Raw genomic sequence first — 13283 nt, 5'->3', positions numbered from 1 at the left:
CTGCAGCTGAAATCACTTGGATTACTTATTTGCTTCGTGATATCGACCTTACACTACATCTTCCTCCTACATTATTTTGTGACAATATTAGTGCCCTACATATGACCGTGAATCCAGTTTTTCATGCTCGCACCAAACATATTGAGCTTGATATTCACTATGTTCGCGAAAAAGTTGATGCTAGTGCTCTTATTACCCGCTATGTCCCCTTTGCTTTACAGGTGGCTGATATTCTCACCAAGGCACTCTTTAAGGACCACTTTCTTACTCTTCGAATCAAGCTTGGAGTTCTGCCTCCGCCGCCCTCCAGCTTGAGGGGGAGTGATAAAGCAAAAGTATCAAAAGAATCCACTACAGATTGAGCTTCACCAAGAATTATGGAAAATAGATTAATTGGTTTAGGAAGTGTGGAACTAGCCGTTGCAAATATTCCATACCTGGTGGACTTAGAAAAGATATTCCTATAATTTATCAATGTACCGTTGAAGACTTCAACTCATGTGGATGTGTTTAGAAAGGGTGGACCCAGCTGTTGCAAACATCCCATATATAGAGGACCTAGACAAAGATATTCCTATGTTTGCTCAAGTGACCGTTGGAGACTTCAATGCTACAGACGTGGACCAAGAGAAGATTGCTTACACTTTGTAATATGAACTTTCCAATATTATCTAGTGTTACTGTTAGGAGTTTTCCATAGAAAAAAATTGTACCATTGTATTTCTCCTAAATATATAGAAGAGTCATATGGCTAGAGCAACACATGTTTTTTAGAAGCTCTTTGTCTTTCTAAACCAATTCTCTTATTCTTCTCAATGGTCAATCGGTTGGGAAGTCATTGTTCCAAGAAACATGTCTATTTTTTAGAAAATCCTCCATGTGTCTACATTACAAAATAATGATTGCAATCCTTTGTTCGAGAAAGTTAGGAAAGATATGAAGAAAAAAAAAATGCAACACTTTTAGTTAGTGTTATTTTTAAGCTATTTAATGCAAGCAGTTGTCTGAGTTTCATAATTTTAAAATTTACAGTTTTTTACTAACATATTGTTGTTTGAATGAGTTGTCACTCTGTCTGAGAAACCTTAACCTATGTTTTTTTTATTGAGTAATGCTATTTAGTATATTGTTATTCAATCATAATAGAACTGGAATGATGTGGCAATGAAAATCAGCCTTTAGATGAACAAGAGCGTGTGAAAACAAATTAAATATTGATTTTTACTATCACGTCCCATTTATTCCTTCTCTCATTTTCAACCCAAGGATTTCCCACTTGTGGCACTTGTCAATCTTGTAATTTCTTTGGATCTTCTTCTCCATTCTTTTTCCTCAACCAGCGCCTCTGTCCTCTCAGATCTGTAAGATTTGTTTGTCATTTTCCTTTTAATATATATGGAAACTTTTGATTCATGTGGTTCTCCTGATGTTTCTAGTTTCATGTGGTTCATGAGATTTAAGAGGACAGAGGCGTTGGTTTGAGGAAAAGAAATGGAGAAGAAATATCTGAGGAATTATTTACCTCTCACCAAATAATTAGTGGTGAGGGGAAAATGTTTCTTTGTTAGTTTCCTTCATGCAATTGAAGCTCTTTCTGCTTTAGATGGTTATTCTCAAGAAATCTGTTCTAATAAGGAACTTTTTAGACTGACTTGTGACATGGTCAAACTCCCTGAAAAAGTTGAGGTACATTTGAGCTTGCTGAAAATCATAAAATACTGGTATATTATATACATATAGGATAAGTGTAATTTTTGGTAGTGATGTTTCGATCATTTCACCCTTTCCAGATAATGTTTTGATAATTGGTAGTTTGCTGAATGTTTGATTCTCGACTGTTCTATATCTTTTGAACTTTGGAGTTGTCTGCCCTTACTACTAAAGAAATTAATTGGATACTATAAGTATTGTATAAATTGAAATGACTAACTGATGCAGGAGAAATTTGAGAAAATTATTATTTTAATTATGTATGTGTGTTTTAGTTTTCCTTCTTCAATAAGGATGGGGGTTTTCTTTTTCTATTAGGATTTGTTTTCCTTTTCCAATTAGGTTTGCTTTTCCTTTTCCAATTAGGTTTGCTTTTCCTTTTCCTTGTTAATTTAGGAGGTGCCTAGCCTATATAAAGGCATCTAGTCTTTGTTATTTCTGAAGAATCCAGTTTATACTATCAATTAAATTTAAGTTTTTTAGAGTTATTTCTCTGTTTGCTTATTTGGGGCACTTAGGGATTTTCTCTTCCCTACTTGTTATTTTCTCTCTTCCTGAATTCCCTTTTCTATCTTCAAATCTTAGTTTCTGCTGCTTTTATACGCTGTCAGAACAATCCTAGTTCTGCCCGGCGTCAGTTGGTATCAAAGCTTAGTGTCTTCTTGGGATGATTTTTTTCATTAGTTTTTCATGACTAGTGGTCGTGGTCAACGTGGACAGGTTCCGAAGGAGGAAGTCCCTTACCATGAGCGCAGTATACAAGACGTGATGATTGAAGATTTGCAGAGGCAGGTTGCTGAGTTAACCCAGCGTCTAGCGGCTCAAAACTTGGAGATGTATTGCGATATTGACGGTCGCAATTCAAACTTCAATTTCGAGAACCCGTATCACAAGCCTGTTCTGGTTCGGGAACAGTGTGTTCGGGATGAGTGGCATGAAGACTTAGGCTTTAGAGTTGAGTTTCCAAAAATTTATGGTACTCTCACATCCTTAACTATTGTTAACAAGTCTCAAGCCCATCTACCAAATCCATCTCATGTGGAGGAGGAAGATAAATTTATTAAGGAAGATTTTTCTGTAGATTGGGTCTCTCCACTAATCTATGACATCTATCCTGACGAAGAGGATTTATTGAAGGAGGTAAGTTTTGTGGTTAATGCTGAAAATTTTATTGAAGAAAATAATAACTATGACGTGTTTGAAGAAAGCCCTAAATTTGAAGGGTTTAAGTTGAAGGTTGAAGAAATCGATTTAGTGGATTTCCTTGGGGTAGACAATATTTTATCAAATTCTCTTGATGATGGTGGTTTTGATCAGTTTTACTTGGTTGATGAGAATATTATGTTTAGAACAGAAGAGATCGTCAATCCCTTTTGGGAGATCTTCATGGCACGTGAAAGGGAGAAAATAAGTAAAGTGCGTGTAAAGATTGCATTATCTCAACTTGTTGGAAAGAATTTTCAAGATGATACTCACATTCTTGTGGTAATTAAGGGAGTGTTATTTATATCAGGATGTTACAGTATTTTATTTTTGAAGAGAAAGGGATGGAAGGGATTGATTAGTCATCCGAAGGATCGACGGATTATCTCCAACCCGGCAAAGATGACTTGAATTCGAGGACGAATTCTTTTCCAACCCGAGGAGACTGATGCAGGAGAAATTTGAGAAAATTATTATTTTAATTATGTATGTGTGTTTTAGTTTTCCTTCTTCAATAAGGATGGGGGTTTTCTTTTTCTATTAGGATTTGTTTTCCTTTTCCAATTAGGTTTGCTTTTCCTTTTCCAATTAGGTTTATTTTTCCTTTTCCTTGTTAATTTAGGAGGTGCCTAGCCTATATAAAGGCATCTAGTCTTTGTTATTTCTGAAGAATCCAGTTTATACTATCAATTAAATTTAAGTCTTTCAGAGTTATTTCTCTGTTTGCTTATTTGGGGCACTTAGGGATTTTCTCTTCCCTATTTGTTATTTTCTCTCTTCCTGAATTCCCTTTTCTATCTTCAAATCTTAGTTTCTACTGCTTTTATACGCTGTCAGAACAATCCTAGTTCTACCCGGTGTCACTAACTATTAGCCTCTAGCCAAGAAAAAAACAAAAGAGAAATCCTTGTCATAAGAAAATTGTGCATCAGTAGAACGTGTGAATATTTTGTAATATTCTTTGAGGGTAAATTCTTTGAGGCGCTTTGAGTTGATTGATATCTCTTCCGTAGGTTGCCAGCTCTTGTGTTACTACTGCAATACTGATTGCAAATATTCTTTCTGATGTATCTGATTTAGCTTTAGAGATCTCAAAGGGTAAATTATTTATCTTTCTTATCTGCACATTTTTTCCTAATGCCATCATCCTTGCATAGTTCTTTTTTTTTTTCTTTTTTTTTTCCCTAATTTCTATTAGAATTAAAAGTGACGAAGAGGTGAATTATATAAACCAAGTGTTTGATAAAAGTCCTAAACGAGAATTCTTTGATTTGGAAGTTGATTTCCTTGGAGTAGATGTTATCTTATCAAAAACTTTTAACCAAAGTTGTGATGAGATCTATGGGGTGGAGGCGACTTGTCTATCAAAGAGTGAAGGGGTTCTTGTGAACGACTTTGGGAATTCTCGTAGCATGGGGAAAGGAAAAGGCACGACAAGAGCATGGCAAACCTACACTGTAAGGGGAGGCGTAGGGTCTTCAATATAAGCGTGGGGGTGTGTTGATGAATAAGGATATCATGTTTATTATGGGATGTGACCTTGTTGTGATTTTGAGCAGAGGAGAATGGAATGAGTTGATTGGACATCCAAAGGACCGTGGAAAGAACCGGCCGAATTCAAGGGCGAATTCTCTCCAACAAGGGGAGGATGATGCAGATCGCAAGTCCATGAAACTGCGATCGATCGCACTTGTACCTGCGATCGATCACACACGAAGCTGCTTATGTTATATTCCGCATTTTATTATGGTTAAGCCATCTTTATTTCCTTGTTTTAGTAGGATTAGGGTTTTGAGAGTCAATATTACGTTATTTTGTTAGGTTTAGGGTTTTGGGGGTATTTATGTCATATTTTATTATGTTTAGGGTTTTGGGCTATAAATATATGCTTATAGCTTCCAGAAAAAATAGTTGTTGTTTATTATTGATTTTGATTAATGAGAATACTCAAAGTTGAGTTTATTCCTCTTTTCCTTCAAAACCTAGAGAGTATCTAGTTTTGTCAAGAAGAATTCTTAGATCTTTGATAGAATCTAGATCTAGAGTTATTTATCCACTGCTTATTGATGTTCTTCGCTGCAACCCACTAAGTCACAATGCATCAATATTATCCAAAACATTTGGCTGTTTAATGCAATACACTAGTTTCTGGGGATGGAATATGCTTGGAAAACAAATATCATTCTGAGCTTTTGTGTACCTTGAATCGACTCTGCACTTTTGGCACTTTCTTCTCAGCAGACCACAGAACATCAGAACATCGTAAAAAGCAAATGAGTGAGAATTAAGTCACTCATGTTTGTCGTTTCATTGTGATAGAGACTACAAATTTGTATTAGAACACTTGAAAACCGACACAACTTTGGCCTTTGAGAGTTGAGAGAATTCTACATGTCAAGTTATAAATGAAGCGAAATATCCCAAATGTTTCACAATCTTCATTTATGATGACTTCTTAGTGATTGGCCGAAAAGCATCAATCTTGACTGAAAGCGTTGCTCTCTCTGAGAGATGGTTTAACAGAGTCACACAAGTTCTACAACTAAGGGGCCGTAGATCAGTTTGTATGCCTCCATAACTTCAAGATACCACATCGCCTCTCGGTCCGGGATCGTTGAAAGATCAACAATCTTGTGAACCTAATATGAAATACACAATGCCCAAATATTTGGAACGGTGAAAATTCTGTTCAAAATTTTGCTCTTTCACTATTCTACAATTGTTTTCATCCAACAATGAGCAAACAACTTTGTACCTTGATCACTAGGGGCTCAATTGCACCTGCACTATATCCTCCAATAACCATCACACACATCCCTGTAGTACAAAGAAACATTGAGAGGGTGAGAAAAACAATCAAATTCGGCAGCTATTTCTCGGAAATGCTATAATACGCCGTCGGAGACTGAAAATTTTGGTAACGGTCTTCCAAGGGCGCAAACGGAAGTCGGCGGAATTGAGGGAGAGCTTGACGATGCCAGTGCTGTTGTCGAGAAGCAATGGCGCTTCTACGTTGTTGTTTTCGTCGGTGGCTGAGACCAGAACACCCTGAGATACAGAAATTGATTCAGAATGGAGAATTGCATAGTAAAATGGGAAGGGTGTTTTGGGAAAACAAGAGAGAGAGCGAGAGAGGGAGAAAGAGAGAGAGAACCTGTAACAAGGCGCATTGGAAGAGGATGCCACTGAGAGTCATACCGTTCTGCGGCGCCCTTTTTGTCGCGTCCTTCAGCTGAGCGCACAACAGCTTTAGCGCTGCTAGGCTGTTGTCCATCTCTCTCTCTCTCTCTCTTTCAATTTCTCACCTCTCGCCTCACCCAAAGAGCCAGAATGCCAGTATGTGGAACAGCACGTTTCGATTTTAGGAGGGAAAATATGGAGACTAAACGACGTCGTTCGAAAGTTGCAAAGAAACATGCAAACAGTCAAAACTGAACTACAAATCATTGGGAGATAATGTCAAGTCCGACCCAAAACAAGAGAGCCAATCATGTTGTGTTTTATTTTTTTATTTTTTTATTTTTTTCAATTAAAGAATTTTATTGAATTTTTATAAAATTATACTTTTTTAGTTCCTTTGAATTGGACACTATCTCCTTTTAATTGTAAAATGTTATACACAACTTACTTTTAAGACACTAAAAATCAATATGTTAAAATTATTTACTGATTTTTGTTGAAAGGATCAAGGAATTTTATTTTTTAGAAAACAACTTTTTGTCGTAATTTTGAAATGTATGTTTTTCGTCATAAGAAGTAAAGTAGAAAAAATTTCAAACTAAATAAAAGTAAAAGATTTACAAAAATAAAAATTTTAAAAAAAAAGTAATGATCATTAAGCATAAATAAATTCAATGGTGGTTTTACTTTTAAAAGGCAAAATGAATGAGCTTGAAAAAAAAAAAAAAGGCTTGTTGAGTTTGGTAAAAAAAAATTTAGCTCAAAAAAAGACTTTGTAGCAGAAAAAAAAAAAAAAAACTTTTGAGAGACTATTTTCTAAAAAAATATAATTTTAAAATTTTGAGCTTGCCTCGTAAACCCAAAAGGACCCAGTTTTTTTTTTTAATTTTCTTTCTCATTTTTTATTTTTTATTTTTATATTTTCTGCTCAATGGGTAGAAAATTGGTCCTGGCTGCATAAGCCAAGCAGATAACACAAACTGTGAGCAAGTATTTATTTTCTTTTATTGTCAGAAGATAATGACAAAAGAAATACAGGAATAAATTTATCATTACTTGAATAGAATTGTATCTAATCATTGAAATCTCCATCTTCTTCCCTCCATATTCCATTATTACAAACAAAACCACAAGAAATATAAATAAATTAACCAAATTAACTGTCAACAACATCTGGGTTGAAGAGCAAATTAAGAGTAATGTTACGGTAGATGCGCGCATGTGTATGATTAGCTCACGAGCCGCATGCCACTTTCGAGCAAAGATTCGGCAATAAATCTGTTTGCAGCGTCCGATGGATGGAAACCGTCCCAAAAGACGTAATCGGATGCATTAGCACACGGCCCCACAGAAAACGGATTGCATAGAATTGACGTTTCTAGCAAACCTATTCCACAGCAAGCCTTCCTTGACTCAGGAAACCCAGTAATCATCCAGATTTATGAAAATTAATCAATCAATATTCAATCAGCTTTGTCTCTTAATTCATCCAAAAAAATAAGGTTTAGTCTCTTAGGCACTCTTTGTTTCGACATAAAATATTTTCTTCTTATCGAAATGATTTTTGGCGTTTGGCTTGCAGGAAAAATTGGTGATGGCAGCAGGAAAAGGCCAATGACTTCTGGCAACCTCTGGTTGCAGCGGCCAGCGGCAAACTCTAGTGGGGGCTCCATGCGACTTCCGACGGTGGAGAAGAATGAACTGCGAGAGAGAATGCATGCAAAAAGAGGTTGAAACTCAAAAAATAGTTTATGGTTTTAAAAAAATAGAATCCATTTTACGGGATTAAAAATGGTTTTTATGTCACTAAAAAATGTTTTCAATTTAACCACGCTTTTCAGTCGTACCAAACAGAGTTGTAGTAGAGGCTAACACAGCTTCGCCATGCTAAAATGACTAGGCACTTCTTTTAGGTGTCTAGTTCAAATTGTTTAATTAGCTCTTCTTCTTTTTTTGTCATTTTTTTTTCTTCCCCTAATTGAATGAGGAAAATGTTACAAAGGAGTGTCTTTTCTACTCTTGATCGATCTGAAAGGAAGAGAGAGTGTGAGACCTAACAAAAGGGGTGGATTCCCCAACAATAAACCCAAAGTTAAAATTATAATGCAGAAAAAACAATTAAACAATGGAAAATGAATCAAAAAATGATAAGGTCCAATCAGAAGTTGTTGCTTAAAGCAATACTAACACAAAAACAAAGGACTCAAGTAGGGGTATGACTGTTGCAATACCCTTTAACCCCATTCAAACCCCTAGGAACACGAACAGGGGCATGACTGTCGCAATACCCTTCAACTCTACCCAAATTCCTGCTAGGAAATGGTAACAACAACTATAATGAAGCTGAAGTTAAAGAGGCACCGATAAAAACTAATTTGGATCCAACAAAAAAAGATCAACAACAAAACAACTAGCAAGTAGCAGCAACGGCAGGGCATGGAAGGCGAACATCACTGGCCGGCACGTAGGAAACACACTTCAGCGAGTAAGATCCACACGCACGCACGTGGTGGTCAGAACAGATCGAGGCGGGCGATATTGGGAAATGCAAAAAAGCAAGAACAAAAAGTGAAGAAGAAGGCAAAAAGGAGGAGGAACAACGTGAGGGAGGAGGAAAGAGATCCCTCCTTCCCCAGAACAGCCTCACAAGGCGGTGGAAGAGTCTCACCATGGAGGCAGAAAATCTCAAACCCTAAAAGATTGGAAGGTTCTCTCTCTAAGTGTATGGAAATTTTTTTTGGTCAATCTCACTTAGCTTATAACTACAACTTTTTTACAATTTGCCAAAATAAATTTAACTCCCTTCAATCGCATGCTTACATCAACCCAGAAAACAAATCCACTTACCATATGCTGTAGGACTTGTGGAAATATTGTAAAAGGTCGGTAGATATCACAGATAATCAACTTGAGACCAAAAAGTTGATTTTGCAACCTATGAGATGTGGCATTAACCCTGTTATTGAAGGAAATTGCATCATTGGTTAACCATTCTAGACACTCGTTGCTACCCAAACCAACTATTGCCATGGCTACTGGCAGGCATCCCATTGGGTGCAGTGCTGTCACTCCAACTCTCCTTGCTCCCAATGCATATAGCCTCTGTAAAAAATAATTAAATGTTAATTTGTTTATCAATGAATGCATAGGAATTTGTTTATTTCTTATTTCTTACAAATAACATACATAACAACCCATTTATTTGTGGTAATAGATTAACATCGAAATGTTATGATACGACAAAAAGATATAAAGATAAAGTAGTAGAAACTTGAGTGTTTGATAACATTTTTTATTTGGAACAAAGAAAAAAAAATAGAGAAAAAAATTCTATCAAACGAAGCCAATTTTGGGTAAAATATGTCTAGCATACTGAATTACTATCTTTCGTTCTTTTCTTTTCTTTTCTTTTCTTTTTTCTAATTAAAAGGATAGGATTGGTGACCGGCTTTGGCAATTCTATTTGGGTGTGACCATTATAGTACCTACTCGCTGGGAACCAACGAGGGGAGGGGTGTAAACAATGAGAAACCATAGAAATTGCATCAAGCCCAGTTGAGTCATAGCTTTACCTAATCCCTACAAGAGATCAGCCAAACTCAAATTGGCTAACACGAATTAGACTAGTGTGGGTATTTCGAACCTATGTCCTAGTGCGTACCCAACCAATTGCGGATTCCCATTGAATTATAATTACTATCTTATGAATTAAAAAATGGCAATTATAATCTATGTTTGAGAAGTGCTATGAGGAAAGACCTGGATGAAGTTTGTATAGGATTGCATGAGAATGTCTGAGAAGCGATCAAAAGTAAAGGCGAGTTGAAGAAGAGGATCAATATAATAGTTCTAAAAAAAGCCACTACTCCCAGCACTAAGATAGTTGACTGCATCAGATGTTATTGTTGAAGCATTTGATCTCCCTGCAATTTCCACCAGCCTATTTTGGTACTCCCTGTAGTTCTCCAGCTGCTGACTTAATGAGATCGTATTCTACACCACCAAAATCCACAACATATATTGCTAGAATGTAAATTAAATGATTAAATTTATTTATTTTTACCTCCTTGAGCTTTCAGAATAAGCAATTATTTAGCATTGTATCGGAGTAAGAGTTTAGGCTCTGACTTCGAATTCATGTTTCTATTTCAATTAAATATTTTATGTGTTGGGCATTTCACCTATTTTTTTTTCTTGTTAATGTATTTACATATAGTTCGGCTGTAGCATCAAAATAGCCAGAAGCAGCTGAAGCATAGTTTGCACCTGTCAAGAGGTTATTTCCGTTGGCTTACAAGAGGTTATTTCCGTTGGCTTATCTGCTAAGATAAGCTTGTGGATAAGGGATCTCTAGGCGTTCATCTGTAATTTTAAAAAAAAAAACAAACACACACAAATGAGAACTCCATTAAAGAAGCAGTAGAAAGCATTATTATTAATAGAGAAACTTCTATTAGTAGAGAAACTTTAACCCCAAAGGGTTGGTTCATCTTGGGACCGAACTAGAATTTCTTATTTTGGGGGGCAATGAAGAATTAGGCTTAGTTTTTAACCAGAAATTTCACATATTTAACTTAATAAAAAAATTAAAAGAATATTCGAAAATCAGTGAGTGCCACGTACGGCCTCCCTCAGTCTTAATGTGGTTTGGTCTCTGGATGGTTTGGGTGGTAAACTACTTGGTCATGGTACTTCATGAAGCATTAGGTCTAATTAGCTTCATCCCCTTTGATCAAATTTTTTTTAGGGCAACACCTATGAGTGAGAGCCTGAGGTTTACCCAATCTAGATGGAGGGGCTTTTTGCACTTGGTATCTCAAGAAACTAGTTAGGGCAAGTCCCCGGATACTCGGATATAAAGCAAATAATAATAAACAAATAAATTAAAAATAAAAATAAAAAATAAAAAAATAGAGAGAGAAACTTTGAATTGAGGAGTTTGAGAAAGATGAACCAGCGAAGTCACAGGCAAGCTTTCCATTGCAGAACCTCCCGGTTGGTTGTTTGGTCAGAAAGTCTCAACCATATGGCGAGAAATTTGATTTGACAAGAGTAAAGAGGTTGTTATTGTTTCCGACATCAAAGCCGGAGACCCCGAAGAAGTACATTGCTGGCCCATACTGCCCATCACCATACTACCCATCAGCCACAAATAGCCGAAGAAACAGAAGAAGAATGAAAGCCACGAAAGATCTTGGGATTCCCATTATAATTATTATTATTATTATTATTATTATTATTATTATTATTATATATAATCTTAACTGGTTGTAGTGTGTTAGGGAGGTGAGAATTTAAGGAGGGCTGCAATAACTGGTTGGAAACCAACCTTTAAACCTCTGATTTTAACATACATTAATCACCATGCAAACAAAGATGGTCTGTTGAGAAGACACTGCATTTTCCAAGAAAACAAAGATGGTCGGTTGAGAAGTCACTGCATGTTCCATGAAACAAGACACACTTTAATCACACACATTTTAACCACCAAGCAAACAAAGATGGTCGGTTGAGAAGTCACTGCATGTTCCAAGAAACATGACAAAATTTTTAGAAAATGCTATTGGACAACTTCTATTTTATAGGATTAATTGAAATTAGGTTTGATAATTATTTATCTCAATTCTCTTATAAGTAGGAGTCTTTTGTATTGTAAAATTATCAATTAAATAAGAGTATAAAGTAGCTTTTAAAATTTTATTATATTATAGACGGAATTATGTAAAATCTATATGTTTATTTTATTTTATTCTGCTATTGTTTTATATATTCATTTGATTATGTTTTCTTTCAAATCGTTCATGTGGCCACATTACAAAATGATTGCAATCCTTTGTTTGAGAAAACTCAGGAAAGAAATGAAAAAAAAAAAAAAAAAAAGGGGGAAACTTCACTAAGCCCCCCTAAACTTCTGGCCGATTTTGCAAACCCCACTGAACTTCTAAATCTCTCATTTTGGACCCCTAAACTTCCATTTTCTCTCACTTTGGACCCCTCTGTTAGTTTTCAACGTTAAATGTCCATTATACCCCTACCCAACCCACTTGAAATTCTGAAAATGCCCAAAACTACAGCACCCACCCCAACCCAAAACGACACCGTTTTGGGCATTAAAATTATATTTTTTTTTTCGTTAAAAAGAAAAAGAAAAAGAAAAATATTAAAAAAAAAAAAAAAAAAAAAGGGAGAAATATCGGGGTGGCTTGGCCAAAATGGGATGGCCGGACCACCCCATTTTTGGCCAAGGAGGTGGCTGGAGCCACCCCCTGGCCGATCTGGGGGTGGTCGAACCACCCTCATGGCCAAAAAAAAAAAAAAAAGAAGGGGTCGGGTGCATTTGGGGGTGGCTGCACCACCCCCAAGGGGCTGGGGTGGTTTCGGCCACCCCATACCGGCCGTATGGGGTGGCCGAAACTGGTCTAATTAATTCCCATAAGTTGAGAAAGCTTTATAAATGAGAGGAACGAACTTCTTAAGGCTCTTAGTATGTTTGGTTGAAAAATGATTTTTTGATAAATATTTTATATATTTTTAGGTGTTAGGTGCGACAAAAAATAATAGTCAACAAAAAATATTAAAAGACTCTTTAATTTCCGTAAAATGATTTTCTTTTTTAAAAAAAATCATAAATTATTTTTCGAGTTTGAGCATTTTATTCTTAATTCGACAAACTTAACCGGAATGTCATAAGGACCCCGCTAGGACATCGTCGAGACTCCTCGGAATTTGGTTGAGACCTGCCGAGGCCAGCTTGCTATAACATCCAAGAAACTAATCTGAAAACAGCTTTGTAAGTTTACAATCCTGATCATGTTCTTGCTGCTCTGTGTTTTCTGATACGTCTATTGGCATGACTGGATACCAACACATTGCTACTTGCCTCTGCCCATTTCATGTGTCAATATGACATATCAATTAAAATTATTTTTATACATATTTTATAAATACATCATTCATGAGTGCTAATCCTTGATCACAGATGTAATGCTGCATAGTCCTTCAAGGAATGAAATTTTTCGTATCACCATATGCGTCCTACTTTCGAGATGTATGGCCCCGTTCAATCACAGCAGAGAAAACTCTTGTAAAAATATTGCAAGGAGGAATACATTTTTTCATAAATTCTGCTAGGAACATTGAAATTTAGCTGTCAATACAAGATTTCAAGAGATCGAATTTGTGCCTCGTAC

The 13283-nt window shown here is 36.1% G+C and overlaps 1 protein-coding gene and 1 pseudogene across 1 annotated transcript; both read right to left on the bottom strand.

The window, feature by feature from the left end:
• Positions 1 to 5438: 5438 nt before the first annotated feature.
• Positions 5439 to 6187, bottom strand: LOC148584045 (uncharacterized). The gene is made up of 4 exons (XM_088519319.1): positions 6068 to 6187; positions 5839 to 5961; positions 5669 to 5734; positions 5439 to 5552 (listed from the first exon to the last, which is right to left on the bottom strand). Exons 1-4 carry the CDS (start codon positions 6185 to 6187, stop codon positions 5439 to 5441), a joined length of 423 nt encoding a protein of 140 aa, XP_088375445.1.
• A 1135-nt stretch (positions 6188 to 7322) lies between these two features.
• On the bottom strand, positions 7323 to 11300 carry LOC148584044 (GDSL esterase/lipase At5g22810-like; annotated as a pseudogene).
• Positions 11301 to 13283: the final 1983 nt, after the last annotated feature.

The sequence above is a fragment of the Corylus avellana genome, chromosome 8, assembly GCF_965113065.1.
Source record: "Corylus avellana chromosome 8, dhCorAvel1.hap1.2, whole genome shotgun sequence".
In the NCBI taxonomy this organism is placed as follows: Eukaryota; Viridiplantae; Streptophyta; class Magnoliopsida; order Fagales; family Betulaceae; genus Corylus; species Corylus avellana.
The sequence above is the reverse complement of the archived record's forward strand: the minus strand, read 5'-3'. Positions and strand labels throughout refer to the sequence as shown.